The sequence below is a fragment of the Macrosteles quadrilineatus genome, unplaced genomic scaffold (genome assembly GCF_028750875.1).
Source record: "Macrosteles quadrilineatus isolate MER2022 unplaced genomic scaffold, UCM_ALF_1.0 Scaffold_1__1_contigs__length_201487025, whole genome shotgun sequence".
Lineage (NCBI taxonomy): Eukaryota > Metazoa > Arthropoda > Insecta > Hemiptera > Cicadellidae > Macrosteles > Macrosteles quadrilineatus.
Window position 1 is genome coordinate 11,547,776 of NW_026542594.1, and position 27,798 is coordinate 11,575,573.

General features: G+C 34.7%; 1 protein-coding gene across 4 annotated transcripts in view; it reads left to right on the top strand.

Moving 5' to 3' along the window:
• LOC129003419 (protein phosphatase PP2A 55 kDa regulatory subunit) overlaps positions 1 to 27,798 on the top strand; it is a 184,875-nt gene that overhangs the window by 96,742 nt on the left and 60,335 nt on the right. For 3 of the 4 annotated variants that reach the window (XM_054431721.1, XM_054431714.1, XM_054431727.1), the window contains exon 3: positions 16,496 to 16,561. In XM_054431721.1, coding sequence (XP_054287696.1) covers positions 16,496 to 16,561 — 66 coding nt within the window. Of the gene's footprint in view, positions 1 to 16,168; positions 16,323 to 16,495; positions 16,562 to 27,798 lie in introns of those variants that run through there. The other variant, XM_054431733.1, reaches the window with a different exon arrangement.

The following is a 27,798-nucleotide window of genomic DNA, read 5'->3' on the forward strand; positions in this document are numbered from 1 at the left end:
AACCTGCAGAAAGCTACTTTACTTTAGTCTGACTGTGTTGTCAATAAAATATCTCCTTAAAAATGAAATATTTATTCCCTATTACTATAACATTAGTTTAACAAGTTTTTGTGTATGCTGCTACAGGGAAGGCTGTAAGGTGTTTTTATAGTTCAATGTTGACAGTATAGTATAAATAAATACATTTTCCAAATTTGATCATATTTTGTTTAAAAACAAGCAAACAACAACAGTTCACTTATTCTCCATAAGAGTACTCTCCTAGGGCTCTGCCCTGCCTGCCTTAAAAGTTTCTACGTTATTCTTATGAATACACTAATATTGGAATTTTCAAATTTATTACGTAATTTATTTCATTATATCGTATAAATTTATACGAAAAGTAATTTGAAAATGATCAGGCTCCTGATCTATCGAAATTTTGTTTATTTATTCGTTGGTTCTTTTCATCCAGTATATCTATGGAACATATTCTCTCTCGCTGCGAATCACGGATATAGCACGGACGTAGGAGGGAAGAGAACACGGTGAGGGAAGTAATAAAGGTGAGCAGTGTTGAGTGTGGGAATTGATTAATGTATCTGCAATGCTAAAATGTTATGGGAAGAGACTGTAGACTGTAGGTTAAAATGGTTACGAAGCACGAATCGATACATATTTTCGATATATGCAATCGTTTACGATAGAAATTTACAACTGAGTTGACAACAGCTGATTTTTACTCCATAGAGGCCTAAAAATGATTCTTATTCCCTAAAGAGTAAAACTGCTACTTAAGACCCGCAACGCATGCATTAAAAACGACTGTTTTATGTAGTATGACAAAAACAATATATTATGAACCCTTGATGATTCCGCTCAATTTTGTGGATGCTTCTGCAAACGCCACCTAGTAGTATAAACCTGAAATGGCTAACAAAATACTAAAAGCTTTTTGGTTATTAGAATTTGTAAGAAAATTGTAGTGGAAAATATAAACTTAGTTCCAAATCATAACATATGTAGCATTTGAGACTAAATCTTTAAGATGCTGTCTGACTTCTGGCCAATTAATCATACATTTAAATAGCTCATAATGTATTTGGAAGAATTAATAATTATTTACCACTAGGCCTTCTATTGTAGCGAGAGAAGTGTCTTGCTTGCATTTAAACACAAAAATGAACAACTTAAATAAGTAAAATTAATTATGAGATATCAGAGATTCCAAATATAAACTTTCAATCCTAGCCAAAAAACAGTAACTAACTGAGAGAAACTTATCTTACATATTGGACAAAAAAAGCGTGGAAGTTCAAGAATAGACTTTTAAATATCAAAGAATTTATTTCCCTCTCCCAAAACGTAAAAAAATCTTAATACAAAAACAAATATACAAATCAATACACATCTAAAAATTATTACAAAGAGACAAAGAAATATTTACATTTTTACAAAATTTACAAAATAAAAGCTCTTATAAACTTTCCCACTATGGCACGACATGCCGGGCAGGTGATTGGCAATCGAATGTCTGTTTCGCCAATTTCGCCACTTGCCAGAGTGACACGGTAATACATCTCCTGCCCGGCGAGGTCCATGTCACAAGTGCCGCACAACACTACGTGTCCACAGGGACTGCATAACCTCGTTGGTTTTTGTGTTGTGCAAATTAGGCACACGGGTCCTCCATCTTCTGCCGTTTGAAGATAGAAATCTACGTTTCATATTAGTTATGTATGGACAACATATACAATATTTACATGCTAATAATAAGAAAGTCTGGTCTTTATACACACATTCCAATCAAAAATAATTTTATGTGAAATGAAGAGGCTTGAAAACCAAACAGATATTTTTAAATAGTCGCCCGAAACTATATTACGATTGGCAACGTTAGACGTATATGTAATCTTACTAATACTGTCATTATTATTTCATTCATTTAATTCATAATTTCCGTAAAACTAAAAATAATACTAAGCTATGAAAACAGAAAAAGTATAGTTCAAATAATCTGAAAGATTGGCGACAAACATGGACAACGCAAAACAAAAGCCTGAGGGATGCATTTTCTTTATCCTAAAGGCGGTTCCAGACATGCGCCAGTCACCAAGCACGAAATATTAACGTTCAGTGATTTAGTTGTCTTGCTATTCACCGATTAAAAAGTAGACTTATACTACACACATGTGTTGTTTTAAGAGCAAGTGTTAGTTTTTCCGTCCGTAGGGAACAGAAAATATTCGTTTACTTTTATGTATGCAAAAATACCGATTATGTGCAACACTACGTCACAGTGGTGGATAGTTGTACGAAAATGTAACCGTAAAATCTGAAAACAGCCAGCTTTATTACCTAAAACATATGGGATATTGCAGTGAATCTATCCACTAGTGTGACGTCATGAACCTTCAGCATGGCGTGTTTTTCTAGTGGGGCCTTGGTCGAAATCCCAAACAATGGACTTTGACAGGTAGAATGTACAGTCAGGTCCCAAAACAAGAGACTTAAGACAAATGTCCAGATTCGTCGTTGCACGACACGACGAAACTGGGCACATTCAAATGTGTCCAAGCTTAACGTTGCACGCAAACGACGAACCTGGACACATTTATAAGTTGTCCAGGGTTGTCGTTTGCGTGCAACGTTACCCTTGGACACATTCAAATGTGTCCAAGTTTAACGTTGCATGCAAACGACAAACCTGGACAAGTTTTTAAGTTGTCCAGGGTTGTCGTTTGCGTGCAACGTTACCCTTGGACACATTCAAATGTGTCCAAGTTTAACGTTGCATGCAAACGACGAACCTGGACAAGTTTTTAAGTTGTCCAGGGGTGGTGTTGCACGACACGACGAATCTGGACACATTCAAAAGTGTCCAAGGGTAACGTTGCACGCAAACGACAACCCTGGAAACTTAATCTGTCCAACTTTAACGTTGTCCACGTGTGTCGTTGTCCAAGTTCGGCGCGGTCCCATTCTAGCATTGACTTTAATAAAGTCAATGATTCTAGCAAATTACTACATACAGACCAAAATAAAACAATATTTGGATTTGGACCTTTGGAGTATGTTTTATCTATGCTTTGACCATAGCAAAACTAACATATAATTTATGAAATGTGAAAAGTTGTATATCATTAAATACTATTCTGTAATTATAATAACGAGGTGTTAGCCCGTCCTACGTACGGGAATTCAGTAGTCAGTTAAAACCGTGTACAAATCAGATCAGCTAGTTTACACATAGGCTAAAGACAAAGTTTTTTGCAGTTTTAATGTGAAAAATCATCTTGTAAACAAATGTTGTGTGACCAAATGTGTTTTTATTCCATCATAGGCCTATACGATATGCATTTTAAATCTGATAATTTTACAATAAAACAGCAATTCTGCAATTTTTACGATGTGAAAAGCGTTGAAGTGAGATTTGCAGCCGATTCGCACAGACGCACACTGACTATAAGTAGCCTACAGTAGAGAGAGTAATAGCTTGAGGAGTATGTTTTATCTATGGTAATAGTCAATTGAGAAGTGTATAGACCTAGTCAACGATACCACCTTCCATCGCATACCTGCCTCTTTCATAATTATTATCACCACAATACAACTACTATACACAATTGCCAGTAGGTCTGAATAGAAACGACCTAAAATAAAACGATAATATCCAATAAAATTCACAGTACACATAATTTAAGTTTGGTGTCCTAACATCAAAACTAATCGTCACACCTATCCTTTATATTTATATCAATTATTTCACTGCATTAGTTGCTAAATAAATAAGTGTAAACAAAGAAAAGTAAAAACAATAACAGTTTGTTTTGGAACAGCTGTTTGGTTCAAATATCATTCATTTGAAAAAAAGAACTGGTCACATGTAGCAGGAATATAAAAAGTAAACACGCTAGTAAAGCTAATGACGTAATTGTCAATGTTTATTATCCATGCCGTTATCAGTTCTATCATAGATAAAACATACTCCCCCAAGTGTTTGTTTAGTTTGTTGTGTTGCTTAGTCTATGGTTCTATCCTTGACAATTACCCACCCTCATTGAATAAATATACATCGTAATTTCCCATATTAGTTAATTTAAACTACAATATATTCATAATTGAAATAAAAGAATTATTTTCACGTTTGGGGGTGCTGATATAGGCACCCCCAAACGTAACCACAACTGAACACGATTTCATAAAAGGATGGTTTGTCTAATTGCAGTATCCTAGGTCAATGTTGACGTTGTGTTCAATCTATGTCATCCTTCTGTTTATCTTTGTATAAAACCCGGCTTAGGCCCCCCATACACGTAACGATCGGCCGGCCGGCGAGAGCCGGAAGGCCACACGCAACGATTCGCCTGCCGGCCGGACTGAAATTTCTCCGCCTAGTGGCAAGTATGCACTCAGTTTTGTACGGCAAAAACGTTTTTGTTAACTTGCTATAAGCTGGATCTTTTAAGTCCCTGTTGTGGTATGCCTTTGTTTTGACCCTCCGCCGACATTCATGCTTTCTGTATTCTTCTATAAAGGCTAGCACATGCTGATTAGTCCACGTAGCCATATTAGTACAAAGACTGAACAGAAAATAAAGTTAGGTTATGTCAATGACCTTAAAAATGAACGTAAATAAAAAAAATAATGCTACTACTGTACTGTCGGCCTTCCGGCGGCCTGCCGGCGACCCCATACACGTAACGATCGGCCTGAAGGCGGGGGTTGGCCGGACAACGACTGATGGGAATCCCATCAGTCGTCAACCGGCCAATTTGGTCGTCCGGCGGCCGGACGACGACCCCATACACGTAACGATCGGCCGGCCGGCGTGGACTGTTCAGGCCGGGCCGGCCGGCCGATCGTTACGTGTATGGGGGCCTTAGGTTGTGGTGGTAATTTAAAATCGTGATTCCTGATTATTCTTGATCTTCTTTTTATGACATCAATATTTCCGGGCCTAATCCAAACAAAGTTAAAGCAGACAAACATTAATTGTAAACAAAAGGCTACCATGAAGAATTAAAACATGTAAACATTGTCATTTTTCTAATCTTTCCTTGAAAAGTGGAGCAGTAATATAATTTGCATTTATCCTTTTTTAATTAGACTCGTGTACAGAGCCTCGATTTGTACTGTGGTTTAATTAATTTTGGTCTAAACTATTTTAAACTGTGGTCTAATTATCTCTACTAATCTTACTTATTTCCTATAATCAATGACAAAATAAGAGTAAATAAAATAACCTCATAGTTCCATAGTTTATATTTAACCAGCTGTTAGTTAAAACAAATTATATTGCTCTAAAACAAATCGAAGATTACAAAGATTGCTTTAAAAAATAATTTGAACATCCTAGTATTTTACTATGTATATTTAATTAATCTGTCATCCTCTTACAGAAGAATTGAACGTATCAATGATTAGCATTACACATAGTATAAATAAGTCAACCCTATGTATGTCTTTACATTTTTACCCAAATGCTGAATTTGTGACACAAAAGCTGAATGTTTACAGCTGTTATGTAAAGCAAATTATTTTATGCCAAAAGCTAGTTTAGAATCTTAGCGTCGGCTGCTAGACTTTTTAAAAATTAAAACCTAATTTATAAAAAACTGGGACCCTAAACTAAAATTATGGCTTCGACATTCCCTAGTTCTCAAAATTATCTTTCTTTCAATACAAAAATCATGAAAATCCGTCGAGTGGTTGATTCAGAATCGTGAAATAAAAAAACACTGTTTCGTTTTAATATTATAGATAGATAGATTGTTCGGCAAATCCCCATTTTAATGGCTCGGCTGAAATGGAATCTGCATTTTGTGAAACAGTAATTTGGTAACAATTCAGCAATTTAAAAATGTTGATAATAGTAGCCTATCCTATATAAATACTGTTATTTGATTGCCAAGCCACGGACTATACATACGTCCAGTTACAACCATAATAATAAGTTAATAATTAATTAACTAGGCTTATAGAAGTCCACTTTTAACCACGGTATGGATAATTGTCTAGGCCTGTCCAGAAGTGGAAGTAGGCTACTAATTTCTAATTATATATATAGCCTACTAGCAACAGTGCCCGTTGTGGTTAAATACAACGGTCTCTAGTAAAATAATGGTTATGAAATCCATACACCACTTTACTCAATAATATTAATGCTACAGTTTAAGCACATAACATTAGAATCACACATTTAACATAAGGAACACACTTTAAACATAAATGCAAATTGTTAACAACAACATTTAATCAAAGAATAATTAATTAGATAACAATATAACAATAAGCTGTTGAATTATTAACACATGTTTCGTATGATTAGATTATGCATACTGGTAAACCAATTATTGCCATCTGAAATAGTTATTTGTGTAACTGTAACTAGTGGTGAAAGTGGCACTTTGCTGCACACGAGAGCAATGTTTATGCACGAGCCGCAGGCGAGTGCGGAATGATCTCGAGTGCAGCAAAGGCCTTTTTCACTCGTGTTACACATTATATTTTTCCTACAGTCACTATAAAGCATTTAAATAATTAGTCTTCCAAACACTATACAACACGTTTTTAGGTTCAGCTGGCAACACAAATGGTGCCCTAGAGAAAGTAGTACCCGCGGTCCGTATCACTCCGCTATTTTTCCTCGGCAAGAAATGTGCTATGTGCTCCGCGTTTAGAGAATATAGTTCCGTATTTTTTTGTAATTTGAAGTGGTTTCCGCGCCTAAAAAAATATGCTTTAAAGGTATTTTCTTGTTTATTAAGATCGTAGGAATGTTTTAAAAACGTTTAAAAGAAAAGTCCAGAAAGTTCAGAAATACCGAAACTATAAACACGAAATGACAGGTTAAATCGTAGTTATAATAGTCAATCAGCTGCTCGTAGAATTTTTATCTTTAAGTGTTGCCAACCTATTTCCAAGCGTACACGGATTACGTGCGTAATAGAACCACGCTGTTTTGTGTTGTTTCGTTGGAATCCTGATGTGCGGCAAAGTATAAACCGTACGGCAAAGTATAAATATGCAGCAATTAGCAGCTTTCTGTACTATAAACAGTACAAGGAAGCCAACTTTGTCGGGTGACTGTAGGAAAAAATAATTGGTTTTTCTTTTCCGAGTCGGGTTAGCTCTTCTACCTGACCGATTTTCATAATTTTGGCCTTAAACTAAAGGTATGGACGTGCCACAGATTTGGCATCAAGCATCGGCATTCATTTTGACGTATATTTCGAGTTATACACGAACTGCCTCCCTGTACATTTCTTATGGGAGTTAAATTCGGTTTTTTTCAAGTTCAGTGTTTCGCAGGCGGGCAATGGTTTACAGGAGGGCTCTTCTACCTGCCCGATTTTCAAAGGCCTTAAAATAAAGCTATGCAAGCACATATTTGTCATCAAGCATCATCATTAATTTATCTAATGTATTACTCTACGAAAGAATTTTTATTCTCTTCAAATTAAAAATGTATTTTAGCATTTCTAATTACACTATACATTTTGGTCTAAAAACCTTAAGTGAAATACCAGCTTTCATTTGAGCTATTGATTATTAAGATCGGACTACCTAAAGCACACTGCTGAATCACGAATCAAAAATACAACCGTTTTAGTACCTATCTGCAATCAATGATACGTAACTCTATTTTTATTTAAGTTTTTTTATATGTCTTGGTCTTAAAATACTTCAAAGGCTTTCACTTGAGATATTGATAGTTTTAATCAGTTAAGTTCAAGATACTGTATCGCTCAATCAGAAAATATAAATTTGATTATATCTTGGATATGGAATATAGTTTTAGATACATTTACTTAATTATAATTACGTTATTCTATTTGTTTTGGCCTAAGAACCTTCATTGAAATACCAGCTTCCATTTCATTAAAGCACGCAGCTAAATCACGACCAACACAAATTGTTCAAAAAATTGAGTTGTTTATCATCGATTTATAGCCAAACGATCTTACTTGCAACCTCAACAGTACTTTCATAATTATTTGTAAATCTTTACAAATTAGGCTATCCAATGACCTATTAAAATAAAGTCGGTTCAGTAGAACTGTAGATTTAATTGTACAAAGTTTAACAACAACATCTTTAATTCAGTATTTTCTCACTACTATAAACCTGGAGGTTGCTTAACGTTTTTGCAAATAACTTTGAAACGGCGAGGAAATCGACCTAAGTGGAAGGTGATATTCTGAAAGAGAATAAAATTTCCTACAAATTACTGTTATGAATTTCTTGAATATACTGAATAAAGGCAGCCTAAAGTTGGCTACAAATATAAAATTGAAAATATAAACCTGGAATAAAAGGAGTTTTAAATGTATTATTTTTTATTTTTCATTTTTTTACCTTAAATATCGAATAAAATCAAACTTTCATAATTATTTGCAAATCTACACAAATTAGGCTTTCCAACGACCCATTAAGTAACAAAATCGGTCTGGTAGAAGTCTAGATTTAGTTGTACAAAGTTTAACAAAAATATATCTAATTCAGTATTTTCTCACCACTATAAATTTGGAGATCACGTAGATTATTGCCAATATCTTTTAAATGGAGGGTAAATCGACCAAAGTGAATGTGATATTCTGAAAGAAAATAAAATTTACTACAAATAACTACTATGCAATTGTTGAAAATACTTAATAAAGGCAGCCAAAAGCTGGCTACAAATAGAATCTTCAAAACAGAAACTTGAAAAACCCAGTTTTTCATGTATTTTTGTTATTTTTAATTTTTCACCACAAATATTTAATAAAATCACAATTTTATAATTATTTGCAAATCTACATGAGTTAGGCTTTCTAATGACCCATTAATTACCAAAATCGGTCGAGTAGAAGTCTAGATTTAGTTGTACAAAGTTTAACAAAACTATCCCAAACTCAATATTTTCATATTATATATAAATTCGGAGGATGCTTAGCTTTTTTGTAAATAACTTTTAAATGGTGAGGAAATCGACTTAAGTGGAAGGTGATATTCTGAAAGAGAATAAAATTTCCTACAAATTGATACCGTGCACTTCTTGGAAATATTCAAAAATGGCAGCTAAAAGTTGCGCCCAAATAAAAAGTGTGAAAAACGCCGTTTTCAATGTATTTCTTATGGAAAACACGTTTTCTTTAATTTATCACCTTAAATCATAACAAAAACAAACTTTCATACTTATTTGCAAATCTACACGACTTAAGCTTTCCAACGACCCATTAATTAATAAAATCGGTCCAGTAGAACTCTAGATTTAGTTGTACAAAGATTTTTAAAACTGAATTATATATAGAATAGATTGAATAATTATTTGTAGTTTATTAGGAATGTATTTTCCTACAGTTACCTAACAATGTACATGTTCTCTCACTGATTTGAGAAAGCAAAGTGGCCAATTCGCTCACCAGTGAGACAATGTTAACATTGTCTCACTCTAATTACTTTGTCTCACTCCAGATTCGCAACGTGAAGGCACGAAATAGTGAGCACGAAACATGCAGGCAACGTCGTATGCGCGCGAAATACGTTGGCAGCACTGGCTGTAAATCAGCTGGTCAGCTGTTGTACTGTTGTATTTGTCACTTCACGTTAAATGTTATATTAAAAGTTCACTTCTGTGTAAAAATAGGTTATGTTTCTTCGCCAATTTATTTGTTTTATTGTAACTGTAGGAAAAGTATAATGTGCAACTTGAGTTCAAACTTCAAAGTACAATTGCCTCACTCGAGAAACCATTCCTCACTCGCCTACGGCTCATGAGTAAGGATTTCTCTCGAGTGAGTCAATTGCTCACTTTTCTATCTAGTTGCACAAATAACTATTATTTATTCTTGCTATCATTCATTGTTGGGAATATAACTTACATAATATTTAATTCATTCATTCACTGTACCGCAATTCATTCGGTTCTACCACAGAAAACATATTACTATAACCATAGTAGTATGTTTATAGTATAGTATGTTTATAGTTGGTTATAGTAGTATGTTTTCTGTGGTTCTACACAGTATTTTCCATTCGCCAATCCCGGGAGTAGTTGTCACCAGACATTATTAGAAGTCTCTAAATCGTCCTAATATTGGTAGAAGACCTATTCCAGTTACATTACAATCATATCCTCCATCAAGAATACTTGGTATTAACAATCATAAATTATTTCCAGCAAAGAAAGCTGAGTTTAACCGATTGCAAGGGTTGTAATGAAGACAAATTTTTATGTTGCACAGTTGTATTTAAAAATGTCAAATTTCCCCTCCTTATTTTATACTTAAATACTAGTTTTTTAAATAGTGACTGTTTTTTTTTTATACCTACATACTTTAACCGATTGTAAGGGTGAAAAATGAAGTCCAATGTTTTTGTTCAAGGCTACATTTGAATTTGAATGTTAAATTTCCTTTCTCTTTTTTATACTTTAATGTCCTTTTTGGATGTTAATATCAGATACTGTAATATTTTCCTGGTCAAAACTACCATAATCCACTTTTGGAAGAGGTATCTGAATAACAAGATGTAGTAAAAATAACTAAATTTGAATTATTATAGTTTTAATTAATAAAACAAGCTTTATAAACCACATATATAACCACTGAGCTATAATTCTAACTGGAGGTAGCACTGAAGCCTCGTCAGTGTCATCCCTCGACAAAGACTCAAGTGAAGATAAGTCATGGTTTCTCAGTGCCCTAGATGACCTAAAAACTAAAATCAATTCTAACACAGACGAAAGGGTATCAGCTCTTCAACAACAACTGTCTGAGTTTAAAATTCAGTTAGACACCATAGTCCGGCGTACAGACTCCGTGGAGACGTCTCAACAGCATCTGGAAGAGAGATGTACCAAGTTTGAAGAGGAAAACGTGCGGCTTCGTGACGAGCTCCGGACGACGCGCATGCAACTCGCTGACATCGAGCAGTACACCCGTGTCAACAACCTCGAGATCACCGGCATTCCTGTAACTGCGGAAGAAGACATTTACACCTGTCTAGAGATGCTAGCCAATGTCATCGGCGTTACATACAGGAGGGCGTTCATCTCCATTGCTCATCGGCTTCGTTTGTTCTCGGATAAACTCGACCACCCTCCCATCATCGTACAATTCACCTCGAGAACAGCGAAGGACGCCTGGCTGTCAGCGGCGAGGCGCAAGAAGACCATCGAGACCAGGGAGATCGCCGCAAACCTTCGTCCAGGGAAGGTGTACGTCAACGAGCATCTGACACCTCTCAACAAAACCATCCTGGGACGGGCCAGACGACTGAAAAAGGCAGGGAAGCTGCACTACGCGGGATTCGTCAATGGCAAGATCCTCGTCAAGCTGTCCGAGGAAGCAGCCGCCATCCGGATCCAGCAGAAGGCAGACTTGGATAAATACGATGATGTTAACAGTAATTAGGTAAAACTACCATTTTTTTCATAATTTATTTTAGGCATGCATAAAATATACTACAAATCTACTACAAAATAAAAATTTATAATATTTTAATTTTATGATAAACTTATATGTTGTATTCAGTTATGTTTCTTTCTATGGTTAAAGCTAAAGTAGTTTCATTTTTATCAAAATATTTATTGATCTCAGTTCAGTTAGCTTTGCTCTTTGAATTTAAATTTAGAATCACTATTTTAATGTTTCATTTAATCAAGGTCGTTGTTAATGTTATGTTTATGTCTTTCACATTTTTTTTTTTAAAGCATGATTATTGCAACATAAATATGTTTCATTATTCATTAACTTTTATTTATTATTTGCAAGTGTTGACTTATTTTTTTTTACCAGCCTTTATCACTACTATTGAGAGAAAAACTAATTATCTAGTACTCTAAAGATCATGTGTTGAACAATTGCATGGAGTTTAATAAGTGAAATATTTCATTAAATTATTTGTTACCTCAGTTCAATCTTTGTAATAGCATGTTTCTTTGCATGTAAAATTAGTAGAATTATTTATTCAGTATTTAATTGAGATGCAAGGGATGCAAGAAAAGTCCATTAGTTATTTTATAATATTTATTACACCAAAATACCATTAATTTAATTTAAGCTATTCAATAACAATTTTATTTATTTAGTTCCAAAAGAAATTTATGTATTTAAGTGTTCTGAGGTTAAGCAATCCTAATAGTAAACTTTTCGTGTATTAACTCATATTATATCTAATTCAAGTAATTTTCGATGATTAGATTTGTATGGTTTGATTAATAATTGCATAATTTCATTTTATGTATGTAAATATTAATTTATTATTTAAGTTATCAGGATAGGCACGGGCAGGGGGGCCTATGCGGGACGATGATTGGCAACATAGATGAAAATACACCTTTTGAATACGATTCTTGCTTGGAGCTGGATAATGTTTTTGAAAGCGAAATTTTTTTTAATGAACCCCCAATAAATAGTAGTCTTAAAATATTTCACACGAACATCAGAAGTTTCTCAAAAAATTTTGACAATTTATCAGTGTATTTACAGTCTTTGAATGCTAATCTAGATATCATCGTCTTATCAGAGTGTTGGTTGAGCGGGGGGAGGTGGGTCACATGGACGGGTTTGACTGTACAATGACGGATACACAAAACAACAAAAATGACGGAGTCATTGTTTTCATCAACAAACAACTGTCTGCTACCGTAACACAAGTAAACATCAACAGAGTTTTTGGTATTTCTTTGGAATTCAGTCTTTTTAATAAAACATTCAATCTGTTAGCTGTTTATAGGACTTTTGATTGTGAAATTGATCATTTTATATCTGGTTTGGAATGCTATTATAATCGCATAAGTAAAGATACTAACTGTATCTTTTTGGGTGATATTAACATCGACTTACACAAAACTGATGCAATAACGGATCTTTACTTAAACACTTTACTAGGCGCTGGACTAGTCCAGTGCATCGACAAGCCGACCAGAGTGACACACAACACATCTACTTGTATTGACCACATTTTTGTCCGTTTCCAAGATATGAGACGAGTCAAATCTGCTGTCATACACTCTCATATCACTGACCATTACAGCACTGCTCTTACAATCACTAACACCATTCAGACACCTACAGGAACTGAAACTCAGTCACAGAACCAATTTCGCACCTACATTGATCACGCTACATTAACTGAACATATTACAAAAACAGACTGGAGTCCAATCATGAGCAATCACGAGGTTAATCAGTGCACAGCATGTTTTTGTTCGACACTGAGTAACTGCATCAAAGCCTCAACTAAAACAATCAAACATCACTCTACAAGATTAAAAAAAATAAAGCCTTGGATTACCGTAGATCTCATAAAATTAATTCGAAAACGAGACAAGCTAAGTAAAAAGATCAAAACCCAACCGTTTAATTTATTACTACTAGATAGATTCAGGGCCCTGCGCCTATCTTTAAATCAAAACATAAAAATTGCAAAGAAAAATTATTATAGGGGTAAAATTTCAGAATCTAACAGGGATCCAAAATTATTTTGGGGCATAGTTAGTGAAATATCAGGCAGGAATTGCACTAAGGACCATTTCCCATTTGAAAAAGTTTTACCTGGTTCTTCGAATAATGCGAACATTAAGATTAAAATAGCAAACGATTTCAATAACTTTTTTACATCAGTAGGTTCTAAATTGGCCAACTCAATAAATTCAGCACACGGTCACACACGCTGACATAGAACGTTACGTCCAGGGTCTGCGCGGAGGGTCTGCGCCGGGCCATGATGGTATCTCGGCCTTTGTTCTTAGAGAAAACATCCACTCTCTATGTGCTCCTCTTCTGCACATTGTCAATATTAGCCTGACATCTGGTATATTCCCAAACGAGCTGAAATTGGCCAAGATCATTCCATTGCACAAATCTAATGATTTCACAGACATGAATAACTATCGTCCGATTTCTTTGTTAAGTGTAATTGCTAAGCTTTTAGAGAAAATTGCCAAAGACCAACTTGTTTTTTACCTCCACCAGTGCAATATTTTAAGTGAAAATCAGTATGGTTTCAGGAGTGACAAAAACATATCTGATGCTTTATTTGATATTAATAAATACATTAACGAGGCAATTTATGGCAACAAACGAAGCATGTTAATTTTCTTAGACTTGAAAAAAGCTTTTGACTCAGTGGACAGAAGTAGATTGTTGCGTAAACTTGAGCTTGTCGGGGTGCGTGGCACCTCGCTCGCTTGGTTCAGCAGCTACCTCTCTGATAGGCTGCAAACTGTCGCACTTGGTGAAGTGGCAAGCGATGTATTGCCAGTGGAGTATGGTGTAGTCCAGGGTTCGACCCTTGGTCCTGTTTTATTCCTCATTTATATTAATAATATTTCTAAAATTCAAACAGAAGGAAAATTAACATTATTTGCTGATGATACTCTAATATTTGTAACCGGAGCATCCTGGGAGGAGGTTAAAAACAAGGCAGAATCAGACCTCTGTTTACTAAAAAAATGGCTTGATCAAAATGTATTGTCCCTTAATATATCTAAAACAAAATTTATGCCAATTTCATTACGCAAGATAACCGAATACAAACTTGATAACCTAACTATTCATGTCTGTGGAAATCATTTCAATAACTCTTGTTTTTGTAGCAAAATTGAAAAAGTTGATTCATACAAATATCTTGGTATTGTTTTTGATTCAAAGATGAAATGGTCGGAACATGTTGAATACCTAAAAAATAAATTACGTAAATATATTTATGCATTTAGGCAACTTAGTGATATTCTCGAAGAGCAAGAAATTAAAATAGCATACTATGCATATGTTCAATCATTGTTGTCTTTTGGAATTATTGCTTTTGGTGGTGCTTACAAAACTATCTTGCAACCTGTTTTTGTAGTGCAGAAAACAATACTTAAAGTTGCTTTTAAAAAACACTTTAGATATTCAACTGACGATCTTTTTGTAGAATCGGGAGTTTTGACAGTCAGGCAGTTATTTTTAAAATTTATTTTAGTTCACATGTACAAAAACTTTGATAATATTTTTGTAAAAATTACTCATCCCCACAATACGCGCTTTTCTCGAAATGTTGGTGTAAGTGTTCCACAAACTTTCAAATCATTTTCAAATACGAATTGCTTTCACTTAACCCAAATCATTTATCGTAACATGTGTAACAGATATCAAAATGTCAACATTCTAAATTCACCCTCTCTCTCTCTATTTAAGAAGCATGTTGTGGGGTGGCTTGTTGGTCTGAGTACGGAGGACACCGAGGCCGTTATCGCGTTGGGCGGACCTGACCGTTGACCCTACACAATCACTGATACACCACTTTCACTGACTGACTAATACACTACACCCCACCTCTCCTCTTCAATCTTCACCAGATATTATAAATTACCTCTGTTTGCACAAAGAGTTTTTTTTTTTTTTTTTTTTTTTTTACCGTCAATTTATTCCAGAACACTAAAAATTCAGCTTCAAGCAAGACAAATAAAAAAAAAGGTTTAAATTATACGATTTTTTTTCTCCTATATATTTTTACTTCCCATTTAAATTAATCTTTTCGCAACTCAGTCTACGCACAGGCCCTGCCTATGTAGACTTTTTCCTTTCTTATAGAATGTATTTTTTTTTTAACACTTTTATTTACTTATTTCTACAGTATATAATTTTTGTTTTGTTAGCTAGTTAGTAATATTTTGCTGTTTCATATTTAAGAAAAGAAAAAAATACAATGTACTTGTCTGTAAATAATTAATGGGAAATAAAATATTATTTCATTTCATTTCATTTCATTTCATGAATGTCAAAGATGCGTGTCGCCAGCCGCCATGTTTGCGTGAGTCTGGTGTCATAAGAAGCCATATTATTGCTATAACTATTATTATACTTGGCTTAAAATACCTACTTTGTATGGTCGCCATTTCAAAGAAAATTATTAAAGTATTAAAAGTATTCAAGTATGACAAAAATACTCACTGCTATACCAACCTAGTTATAAGAAGCCATGTCATTGCTATGGATAAGAAAACTTACTGCTATACCAACCTAACAAAATCAGCGACACGCTTTTGACAGACTTCTGCCATGGCAGTGCTACCTCCAGTTATAATTTTAGCTCAGTGCGTATAACCAATATAACACATCACTAAAATGTTAAACCTCTTTGGAAAAGCTGTGCGCTTGCTTCCTTGCTTGTGCTTTTGCGCTTCTGTGAGTGACGTCATGTGTAGATTATTTGCACTGGTAAATGCCGCCATTGTGTACGAGAATTCTTTCTCAAAATAAATCCCATTTAATCCATGTTTATATTGCAAATTTCTAATGTTTGAGGGCTGATGTAAAAGGAACAGTGAGTTCAGTTTTAGTTAAGATACCTTCGCTTTGATATGGCCGGTAAGTGTAACAAGTTTTTCAATTGCAAGTGGGTCGAAGATTGACCTAGGTTCTTGCGTCTTGCCCTATTTTAAATTAAACGTTAACATTGAAAGCCATTTGCTTGTTCAAAGACATATTTATCACTTTGTACAATGTTTTACACATATTTCTCTTACCACTATTTGTTTCAGGGAACGGTGACATTCAATGGTGTTTTTCTCAGGTGAAAGGGACGCTCGACGACGACGTTACCGAAGGTGAGTTAATTACTAAAGATTTAATGTTAGGTATACCCTTAGTGCTTAAATTGTGGACTAGGCCTATGTTCAGTATCTGTTTCTTCTATCTTAAATCTAACTTAAACAATCTTAAAGGTTTCATCCTTTTTGAGGCGTAATAGATCAATGTTTACTACACAGTTAGTTGCTTCTTTGAGGTTAGGCCAAGTTATATGCTGGTAAGGTAGGTAGGCCTAATCAGATCTTTATTAGAAAAATTGACTTAATTTCTAAGTATAGACACGGCAATTATGCAGGAGATTGTGACCAAGAGAACTATAGAAATTTAGGTAATTATTTACCCTATTTACACTGGGATTTGATGTAATTTATATATGTCTACTTACAGTATTTTTAACGCTGAATCAAAAAATGCAATCAGTTTTAGTCGGAGAGATTCCTAAGTAGCCGTACAGTTATATAATTAATATTAAGCTTCAGTTTTGTTGATTTATTAACATATTTGTGGTACACTAATAGGGGTGGGAGGTTTGTGGAGTGGAAACAGCTGTCGGCTGTATACATTCTATACTAAACAGACAAAACCACACACAACGCCATGAGAACAAAATCAGAGTTGTTACAATATGCAATAACTAGATTTTAAAAAGAAAATGGACTTTGGTGCTGTTTAGAAAATACAATAAATCAACTACGATAATCCATTTTCCTAATCCATTTTTGGATTACATAAACTATTACTGTAATCACATGAACATAAATTTTAAAACAAAATAGGCCTATAATTTATTCACGTGAAATATCAGTAATAGAAGCTAGGCCACTGCCGCCATGATCATCGTCCCATTCCAATTCTCAACCATTGACTAATGCCTCAACGTCTGGTAATGAACGTGCTATAGTGCATAATCCCATAGTACATAAGTTAATCCCATTGTGTCTAAAAGTGAAAACGTGCCACAGTGCATAATTGAATGTATCAGTAACTAACCCAACCCAACCTTAATATTAATGTTTAAATCACATTTTATGTCAGAAAAGGCATCTGAGGAAGATAGGCCGGACTTTGTGCGGATTCGTGACTATATTAAGACCTTTAAAGTGAGGTTAGATTAGGAAGGTAAAGGTTAGGTTATAATGAACCGACTCATTAATTTATGCAACTTCCAGACTGTTTTTGCACAATTAAATAGTGGGTTAAACACATTGAAATAACTATTTAAAAAATGTGCAAGCTTTTTGACCTTCCTTTAACCTTTAACCTTCCTAATCTAACCTCACTTCAAAACACTTAGGCCTAATACAGTCACGAATCCGCATAAAACCCAACTTACCTTCCTCACATGAATAAATAAGAACTGATTATTTGGTTTCAAAACGAATTGATTTGATTTCATTCCGCATTAGATGAAGTACATAAACAGTTGTTTGCTCTTCTCACTCAGTCCTCACTCTTCACTCTTCAATCACTCAGTACGGACCCGTCCAGACCACGCCATATTACCATTAGCCTACCACCTTCAGTACCGCTCAATTATCCTTAGATTCGTAATCCTAACCTTCGTTTTACGGCTACTTAGGAATCTTTCCGACTAAAACTGATTGCATTTTTGGATTCAGCCTTAAAAATACTGTAAGTAGACATATAAAAATTACATCATATCCCAATGTAAATAGCCTACGGTAAATATTTGCCGAAATTTATATATCATTAGAAACTAGATTTTTACCTTAAAACAATCCTGCAAAAAATTGCTGTCAAAAAGTGAATTAAACTACGTTTGAAATTCATTTTAATGTTGTATTAGGAACGTTGAATCTGCACTTCAATATTTACACTTTAAAATTGAAGGGTAATTCTGAGCAATTACTTGGTCAACCCCAATTTTTTTCATATTATAACTTACTACACAGTCATTAGGATGTTCTCAGAAAGCAAGAAACATATCATTCAAGCCCCGCTAGGCCATCGTATAGTTTGCCGAGCGATAAGAAGGTTTAATGTCCAAGCGATAACAGAGGCTTGCGGGAAACGCGCGGAAGGCCACTTGTGACAGTACCGCTATGGCTTAGTGGTTCCTCCGAATCCTTTTCTATCTGACGGGTGTGAGAACACGTTACTTAGTTTAGAATACTGATCCAGTTGCCGCTGACTCGGATGAGGACGTTGAACCCGGCGATTACTGAGGTAATTTCTATTTGTATATAACATATATTAACTTTCCTAAATTATGTTTTTTTTTTAGTTTTAGGTAAGTACATACATCTCTAAGGCCAATTGTGACAGTACCGTTATGTTAGGTTAGGTAGCAGTTTAAGTAAGGTTATTAATTAACCTAACCAAACCTAACGTAACCCAACACCCGTCACATAGAAAAGGATTATCAGAGGAACCACTAGCCATAGCCATAACGGTACATTCACAACTGGCTTTCCGCGCGTCTCCCGCAAGCCTCTGTTATTGCTTGGACTTTGAACCTTCTTATCGCTCGGCAACATGTACGATGGCCTTGCGGGGCTTGAATTATAAGTTTCTTGCTTTCTGAGAACATCCTGATGACTATAGTAAGATATGAAAAAAATTGGGGTTGACCAAGTACTTAATTGCTCAGAATTACCAATCGAAGTTATTAGGCCAAGTCACATTAACTTATTGATTGATTATACGGTAGGCTATGCACGGCTATTAAAGAAAATATTACCCTCAACCCACAATCAGACAGGTAGGCCTAGGCTAGGATTTAAATATGTTAAATTAGAGGCTAAATGAAATATTTGGTAATTATTTGATATATCTACAATGCTATAACTTATCGTGCAATTTTTAGATGTCTACTTACAGTATTTTTCACGCTGAGTCCAAAAATGCAATCAGTTTGTCGGAGTGATTCCTAAGTGGGCGTACAGTTAAAGATTCATATTAAGCTTTAGTTTTGTTGGGATATTCACCTATTTGTGGTTTGGACGAGTCCAAGTTCTAGTGCCGACTAACACTGAAAAGGGTGGAAGGTTTGTGGAGTGGAAACATCTGTCAGTTGTTTACATTCTATACTAAACAGACAAAACCACACACGACGCCATGAGAGCAAAATTAGAGCTACAATATACAATAACTCGATTTTTAAAAGAATATAGACTTTGGTACCGTTTAGAAAATACAATAAATCAACTACCATACATAAACTATTAATCACATCAACATAAATTATTAAAAAAATTAGAATTGATTCACGTAAAATATCAGTAATAGAAGCTAGGCCACTGCCGACATGATCGTCCCCATTCCAATCCTCAACGTCTGTTAATGAACGTGCCATAGTACATAATCCAATTGTGCCTAAAAGTGAAAACGTGCCACAGTGCATAATTTTATGTATCAACAACTAATAGCCTAAATGATGTTAGGCTATATAATCTAATCTAATCTAACCTAACTCAAACCAATTTTAATATTAATTTTTGAATAAAATTTTATGTCAGAAAAGGCATGTGAGAAAGATAGATCGGGTTTTATGCGGATTCGTGACTGTATTAAGTGTTTTGAAGTGAGGTTAGATTAGGAAGGTAAAGGTTAGGTTATAATGAACCGATTCATTAATTTATGCAACTTCCAGACTGTTTTTGTACAATTAAATAGGTAGTGGGTGAAACACAATGAAATAACAATATCAAAAATGCGTAAAAATGTGTCTTATGGAGAAAAAGAAAATTGTTGTAGTTTACTTGGTTATGGATATATATTGATAAAATTTGGTAAATTTATTTATTTCATCCTCTACTGTTGACATATGGTCAAAAAACACTTTTTACCTTCCCCGTAGCAGCAAACCTAAGCACGCATTAAATCTAATGTTATTTAAATAGGGTAATAAATTAAAAGAATAACAAACAAATAAGTACAGCTGAAGTATTTTTAACGTTAGGTACTGTATATGAAAGTTCCCTTTAGAAAGGAATTACGACCTTAAAGGGCAATTTGTGAAATAATGGATAATTTTGCGCAAGGTTTCTCGTCATGACGAACAATTTAAGTATATGGTTTATGGGGGTGTGACTTGTAGTTTTCTCAAAAGTTCATGGGTACTTTTGGCTTTATATATAGATAGGGAATAAATATGTCTTATTTATAGAAATACTAGCTGTACCCACGGGCTTTGCCCCGTTTAACTTCATAAGTATTCGCATGGCTCAATCACGTCCCGGTTGATGTTCGTTCGCTTCGCTCACTCACCTTTAGGTTGGAGCTCGTTCGCTGCGCTCACTTGTTTTCAGGTTAGCTCGTTAGCTACGCTAACTCGCCTCCAGGTTGATGTTCGTACGCTACGCTCACTCACCTTTTGTTTGCAAATTAGCTGTTGTCATAAATTTTAAAAAGTCATCCCTTTTTTTGTTTATACAGTAATACTTTGATAAAGGTTTTTATGTTTTAATTTTTAACATTAGAGAATTTAAACGTTGTTAAGTGCAAAGGTGTGCTGCGATTGGGGTTTAATACATTTGGACGTGTTCAAAAGTAAAATAGTTTTCTGTGCTGCATTCTGTAGAAACACTGTGGCACTATTTCAAATCATGACTAATGCTAATACAGAATGTTGTAATCATTCAAACCTACAAAACAGTTGGTGAAAGTAAACATCTGCTTTTAAATTATATTTATTTGTAAACATTGTAGATCAAAAAGTCTGACATTGGCCCACTTAAAACCCTCTGGGGCAGAGCCCTTTTGACAGATCTGCACCAAACTTCACTCGAACCATCCTTGAAAGATGCTTAATAATGCCTGAAAGTTTCATTACAATCTGTCAAGCGGTTTCGGAGTCCATAACGTATATACATACACACACACATACATAGTTCCTCTTTTATAGATATAGATTTTAGTAAAAATGTAATAGACAAGTTGAAATTCACTTAGTCTGCAGGTTTGCTGCGGTGGAGGTATTTATATTTTACTGTGTTCCAACTGAATATATTTCTAGTGCGGTTAGTAGACTACAGTAGCCTAATAGTTTTGTTTTAAAAAAATAATCCCCCTTTAAACAAATTTCCCACATATAATAGGGAATAAGCTATTACCGTAGGACTCTTGGTAAGTAGGTAAGATCTAGACCCGGGCCCAATTTACATTTTCATTTTGAGGTCCCCAGAGGCAAAAAAAAAACCTGTGTACAAATTGTACAAATTTATATATACTAGTTCTAGAAAACATAGTGATTCTTCACTGACTTTGTCCAATGCAAACTGCTAGTTGATTAAGCACTTGTTCTTGATGTAAATTAATTTTTTGTCCATGTCACAAGAAAAAATCTTGCCACCGTCTTGGGATATCGGAAACGGTAAGAATTAGAGAAAAATTTTCATGGGAGACATTCCTTTATATTTTGTGACAATTAAAAATATGAATTTAGTTTTAGCGAATTATCCATAGAGGGAATAAGCTATTACCGTAGGTCTCATGGTAAGACTAGCTTACCTTCCTCACATGCCTAAATAAGAACTGATTATTTGGTTTCAAAACGAATTGATTTCATTCCGCATTAAGTCAAGTATAAACAGCTGTTTGCTATCCTCCTCACTCAGTCCACAGTCCACATAATAACCTCACCATATTACCATCAGTACCGCTCAATGAACCTTAGATTCATAATTTTAACCTTCGTTTTACGGCCACTTATAAATCTCTCCGACAAAAACTGATTGCGTTTTTGGATTCAGCGTTAAAAATACTGTAAGTAGACATCTAAAAATTACACGATATCGCATTGTAGATATAGGCTATCAAATATTTGATCAAAATGTAATTAAGTTAATCTAAAATTAATAACACCTAAGTCGGACTTATTTAACTTGGACTGGACTGGATTATGAAAAAAGAAGAAGGAATTCATATAACTTAGTTCTTCTCTTCACTTTACCGAGTGGCTTAGCTTAGGTTTTGACCATGTAACTGTTTTGACCAATTATGATTATAGTGTAGGCCTAGTGGTAGTTTCAATATAACGAATAAACAACATATTGACACTATTCTAACCTAACATAATCCAACCAAACTTCTCGAATAGCCCAGGCAAATTAGACATATGCTCCCAAAAAAATCGTCTAAAACTGGAAAGTGTTTTAATACCTTTTGGGGGTCCCAAATAAGACTCCTGTGAGTTTGCGACGGATTCTGACATCTGCTTAAGTTTTGGGAGTCGAAAAACTATGAAAATTTCGCACTTTTTCAGTTTTTCGCTTATAACGCCTAAATAACGAATCCTAAGGAAAATGTTGATCAGAGGTGTCTTTTAGTGCATTAAATTCCGTGTCGATTGATGTTAAATACGTCAAAATCGGCCGAGCCGTTTACCTGCTGTAGCTTTTCAAAGTTGGGATATTTTCATCAACATGGCCAAAAGGTTGATTATTTTACCAGTTTTCGGCTTACAACTCCTAAACGACGCATGCTATACAAAAATGCACCTGTAGTTAGTTTGGAAAACACAAAATTTGGCGTAGAATTATGATTATGAATTGCTAGATAGTGGTTTATTCCATGGTTATCATCCAGAGGTTTATCCAAGAATGTGTGAAGGGAAGGGTAGCAAGACCCCCTATGTAATTTTTAATCTAATATCGTTATCTGGGGTTACAAAAATTCTAGAATTTGTCCTAAGCTCCCATTTATGCGATCCCATCTCTTGACACTCCAAAATGGTGTTAAGCGATTCTAATATATAGGCCTAATAAGATATTACAACGAGAAAGATTTTATTAAATGTAGCAAAAATGTTATTTTTAGCGAATTTCCCTATAGGGAAGTAGCTATTACCGTAGGTGGCACGGTAAGACCTAGACCCGGGACCGATTTACTTTTTCATTTTGATGTTCCCAGAGGCCAAAAACACCATTTGTTCAAATTTTTATATATGTATATATATATATATACGTCCGAACGCGATAACTTGAGTAATTTTTGTCCGATTTTGATGAAATTTGGTTTAAAGGTGTAAAGCGGGATAAACTTGAATGAGTTCGCGAACCAGCACGATCGGACCATGGGAACGGGGCTTTACGGGGGGTTTTATGGGGTAAAAATTGGTTTTTCTCACTTTTGACCCTCAAAACACAAAATTTCCCAATTTCTCTTTAGACCATTTTAAAGAGCTTAAAAAAACAAACAATTTAGTATATAAAAGTATTTTTGTTCGATTGTTAGTGACGGAGAAAATTAAAAAAATTGTAAATTTAAAATTCCCTTGTTATTCTTATGGAGAATATTGTCAAATGTTGTAGTTTGCTTGTTTATGGATATATTTTGATCAAACTTGGCAAATTTATTTATTTTGTACTAAGCTATCAATATTTTACTCAAAAACACAATTTATTAGTTTCCTTGTAGCAGCAAACCTAGGTACTCGTTAAACCTAATGTTATTAAAATATATTTAACTGAAAATCAATTCAGACAAATGGAAATTCGCTTAGTCAGCAGGTTTGCTGCGGCAGGGGTATTTAGCTTAATAAACGAAAGATGATAATGGGACGGATGTACATAGTTTTACTATGTATTTAGCCTATTAAAAAAAAACCATTGGGAGTTTTCGTAGATTTTACCATATAACTTTTCTACTTCTCATCATTGGAATCTTAAGAATAAGGATTCATTCTTTGCTCTTATTGGTCTTGCCACAAATGGTGACATTCGGTACCATCTTTTTCGTCAGATATCGAATTGAGATAATCGTGCCCCTTGCAAGTCTTTCAGACAGTAGTGCATTATATCCCTGCATTTCAAAAGGAGCAAGATAATGTAAACCTTTTTTAACATGTACACCATAGTCGAGATAGGTAGACGGAGTTGAGAAGTTCTTGTCGAACCGGTGGATTAACCGCAGTGATGTGAGTTAACCCATTGGCGTTAATTTTCCATACCTATCTCTCTGAATTAAGCACACTTTTAAATGAGCCCTAAAGGATTGGTGGATGAGCAGCCCCTTTTGTTAGAATCAAAGTCAAAATTAGTTGAAAGTGTCTTCTAGAAGAGACCAACCCTCACTTGATTTGGATATTTTCTGCTCCCAAGCATGTATAGGGCCAACCTGCTTCTGCAACTTCGCCAAGCGTTGTAACCCGTCAGAACACAGTGAGATCTACATTGAATGGAGTAAACAGCATGAATAGTTTTAGGCTACATGAATAGTTAGATGTTCGACTCTTCTACATCACGCTTTCTTCATCAAACTGCGCTAGTGGGTACGGCCCTATTTTTAATCCAAATTATGATTGAAATTGAGGCTTGGATTTAATGTGGAATATCATGTGCTGACTGATGGGGGCAGATTCTTCTTAAATCTTTGCTGTTGCCATCACAACTCGCAATTAAGGTCACCACTTCCATTTATTCTGCACAGTTTATGGTCATTATAGGCTTGCCTATTTACGATTTTCTTGCAAACTGTGCCTTTTCATTATGCTTTATACATATCTTGCGTTGATGCTATCATATGGGATAACTGCTGAGCTGATTGACATGAGCGAACTATTTTCAGTAAATGGGTCGTGACACTGGAACCATTTGATGAATTTCTTTTTGATCCCACCGTATCCGTGGAGTTTATATTGTCAACTTGCTGATAATATGTCGAAGAGGTGATCCCACAATATCCCTTAATTTGATGGGTAGCATTCACTGCGATGGGCATGCCAGCTATCCATCGTGCTAGATCCCCATCATTGATTCCTCTATCTCAGAAAAGCTCTCCACAGTAAGATGTTGCTCTCAAGAGCACTTACTTGTTCATAGGCCATGCTGCAGGATCCATGACGTCACACTAGTGGATAGATTCACTGCCATATCCCCTATGTTTTTGGTAATTATGCTGGTTGCTTGCCAGATTTCAATGGTAAACTTCGGAAACTTGACAAGCATCTGATCTAGTGTTAACAATCAATAGCGGTTAAATGGTGAAGCCGATCTTAATTAATTGGAAAACATTCTACGCAGACGTTTATATGCTCTTCAAACTAACTACAGGAACATTTTTTTATAGCATGCGTTAGAAGATGTAAGCCAAAAACTGAAAGATGAATACAGGGATAGATCGTATATAATGGGTGGTTGGGATGAATCCTAGAATTTTCGGAAACTCAGACAACAATATTAGACTTAAAATTACATAGGGGGTCTTACTCTCATCACACCTTATTAGATAAACCTTTTGGATGACCATCATGGCATAAACCACTATCTAATAATTCATTATTCATTTAAGGACAGGATCTATGTTGTTACCAATTTTAGTAAAATTTCCCAACCTATTAAAGTATTTAACTTCAATAGGTTAAGTATTAATACTTAAGTGATTATTAAGTATTTAACTATTGTATTTAACTTTAATACTTTTTTCAATGAAATGGCGACCATACAAAGTAGGTAACAATCAATTGCCGTTATTGATTAATAAAAAAAAAACATTATACACAGAGTTTTGTGTTTTCCAAACTAACTACAGGTGCATTTTTGTATAGCATGCGTTGTTTAGGAGTTGTAAGCCGAAAACTGGTCAAATAATCAACCTTTTGGCCATGTTTATGCAAATATCCCAATTTGAAAAGATACAGCGGCTAAACAGCTCAGCCGATTTTGACGTATTTAACACCAATCGACGCAAAATTAAATGCACCAAAAGACACCTTTGAACAACATTTTCCTTAGGACTGGTTATTTAGGAGTTATAAGCGAAAAACTGAAAAAAAGTGTGAGATTTTCATAGTTTTTCGTCTCCCAAATCTTAAGCAGACGTCAGAATCCGTCGCAAACTCACAGGAGTCTTATTTGGGACCCCCAAAAGGTATTAAAACACTTTCCAGCTTTAGAAGATTTTTTGGGGAGCACACCCTATATTTGATCTAATTTGCCTGGACTAGAACAGCTTTTTTATAAGTTGAAAAGACATGTGAGGTAGGTAGGTCGGTCGTTATGCGGATTCATGAAGGTAGGTTAGATTAGGGAAGTTAAAGTTTAGGCCTATAGAATCGAGTTGTTGATTTAAGTATGTTATCTCCAGGCTATTTTTGAACAGTGCATTTGAATGCATCAACAGTAAATAAAAAATATGATTAGGCCTATGACTAAATTTTGGGTAGAGAGAAAAAATTATCTTTTAAAATCTGGCAATAGTGAAATAATGAGTTATTCGTCTCACCTGAAATTCAGTCACACCTTAAAATTTGTCCAGATAGCCTAGCCTACAATGAGATAGTCTAGTATTCTAAATGTGTACGTTAATAATTATCGTTTCGAGCTCAGACTCGGAATATAATTACAACAATGCTAATAACTATATTAGCCTATCTTATCTTAAACAAGTGATCATCACAGACACTCGAAATATGCGTTGAGATCGAATTTGGAATTTAATACCGTGCGAATAAGAATATAACGGAATAATTTAACGAGATTTAATAAAAACGAGAATTGATACTTGTGTCCTAATAAATGTGTCCTAATAATAACTCGGTCAATCACCAGAGTCGTTCGTAACTAATTTTATTCAGCTGATATAACGTGGTGTTTATAACACAAATTGAAATAGCCTAATAAAATGTATACAGTAGACTCCCTCTTATCCGTACACCTTTTAACCGGCCATCGGTTTGACCGGACTACACTCGGTAGAAGTGACATCTCTTTATCCGAATAATTTTTATCAGCAGATCGGTTTAACCGTACTAGATTGGTAGGAAGTGGGCGGTGTGGTACTGAAACGACTGTTATTTATTTATTTATTTATTTGTTTGTTAACGGTTGCACCATTTTTACATGAATAATACAATGTCTTACATGCAGAAGAAGCAGAAAAAAATCACAGGCCAGTACAAAAGTAGGGAAAAAAACTGGAAAGCAAGACTTCAATAACAAGTCATAAAAAGATAAATAACAACTATAAATAGGTAACAAACTATAATAACAAACTATGAATAACAAACTATAAGTAACAACTATGAATAACAAACTATCTGAACAAGTTGACAAAATGAGATATTCGAAAAACAAAACCAGTATAGGAACAATAACAATGATGCAATGCAGTAGCCGAGTGAAACTTCAGTAAAGAGACAGAACAAACTTAATGAAAAACAGATAAAACTTTCAGAAAAATAACAATATGATAAACTCTGTACAAGAACAAGATATAACAATGCAATAACAACAGGATAGACTATATTAACAAAAATAGATAACAATGCAATAAAAAGAAAGTTTGGAAACAT